Source organism: Olea europaea, unplaced genomic scaffold (assembly GCF_002742605.1).
Source record: "Olea europaea var. sylvestris unplaced genomic scaffold, O_europaea_v1 scaffold11575, whole genome shotgun sequence".
In the NCBI taxonomy this organism is placed as follows: domain Eukaryota; kingdom Viridiplantae; phylum Streptophyta; class Magnoliopsida; order Lamiales; family Oleaceae; genus Olea; species Olea europaea.
The window spans coordinates 938-1,783 of NW_019228977.1; the positions used below are offsets into that span (position 1 = coordinate 938).

Below are 846 nucleotides of genomic sequence, written 5' to 3' on the forward strand. Positions count from 1 at the left end.
GCACGCAGCATATCCTCTAAAGTCTGTATAGTCCTCTCCGATTGTCCATCAGTTTGTGGGTGGAAAGCTGTACTGAAGTTTAACTTGGTTCCCATAGCCTCTTGCAAACTTTTCCAAAACTTTGAGGTAAATCTTGGATCTCTATCCGATACAATTGAGGCTGAGACACCATGCAAATGGATGACCTCTTTGATGTATAACCGCGCGTATTGATCCATACTAAAATTCATCTTTACAGGTAGAAAATGAGCTAACTTTGTTAACCGATCTACTATAACCCACATAGCATCATTTCCTTTAGCTGATTTTGGAAAACCCATAACAAAATCCATAGTTATATGTTCCCATTTCCATTGTGGAATTGTTAATGGTTCCAACAATCCAGATGGTCTTTGATGTTCAGCTTTCACTTGTTGACAAGTCATACACCTCTTGACAAAAAGACCTATGCATCGTTTCATATTTCTCCACCCAAACATGCTCCTTAGATCATGATACATTTTTGTGCCTCCTGGATGGGCAGTATATGGGGTTAAGTGTGCTTCTTCAAGAATTTCTTTCCTCAATCCCTCATCTTTCGGCACACATAACCTCCCCTTAAAAAGTAAGGCTTTATCACTACTTAATTCAAAATCCTTTCACTTGCTAGTACTAACTTCGGATTTGATCTTTTGTAGGAAAGGGTCACCATCCTGTGCTGCTCTTATTCGATCTCGAAGTGTTGGTCGAATCGTTAGAGCCGCTATCCTAGCACTAGTTTGGATTGGTGGAACAATTACTTCTAGACGTAAGTTGTCAAAATCCTTTAACAACTGATCCTGCATAGTGATTTGTACTGCTAATTGT

At 39.5% G+C, this 846-nt stretch overlaps 1 protein-coding gene across 1 annotated transcript in view; it reads right to left on the bottom strand.

The window, feature by feature from the left end:
* The window catches only part of LOC111373722, a gene marked incomplete at its 5' end in the record, with an annotated part of 1,595 nt that extends 777 nt beyond the window's left edge, over nt 1–818 (bottom strand). Inside the window, one exon of the mRNA XM_022996297.1 lies at nt 657–818. Coding sequence (XP_022852065.1) covers nt 657–818 — 162 coding nt within the window. The remainder of the gene's footprint in view (nt 1–656) is intronic.
* Between the last annotated feature and the right edge of the window lie 28 nt (nt 819–846).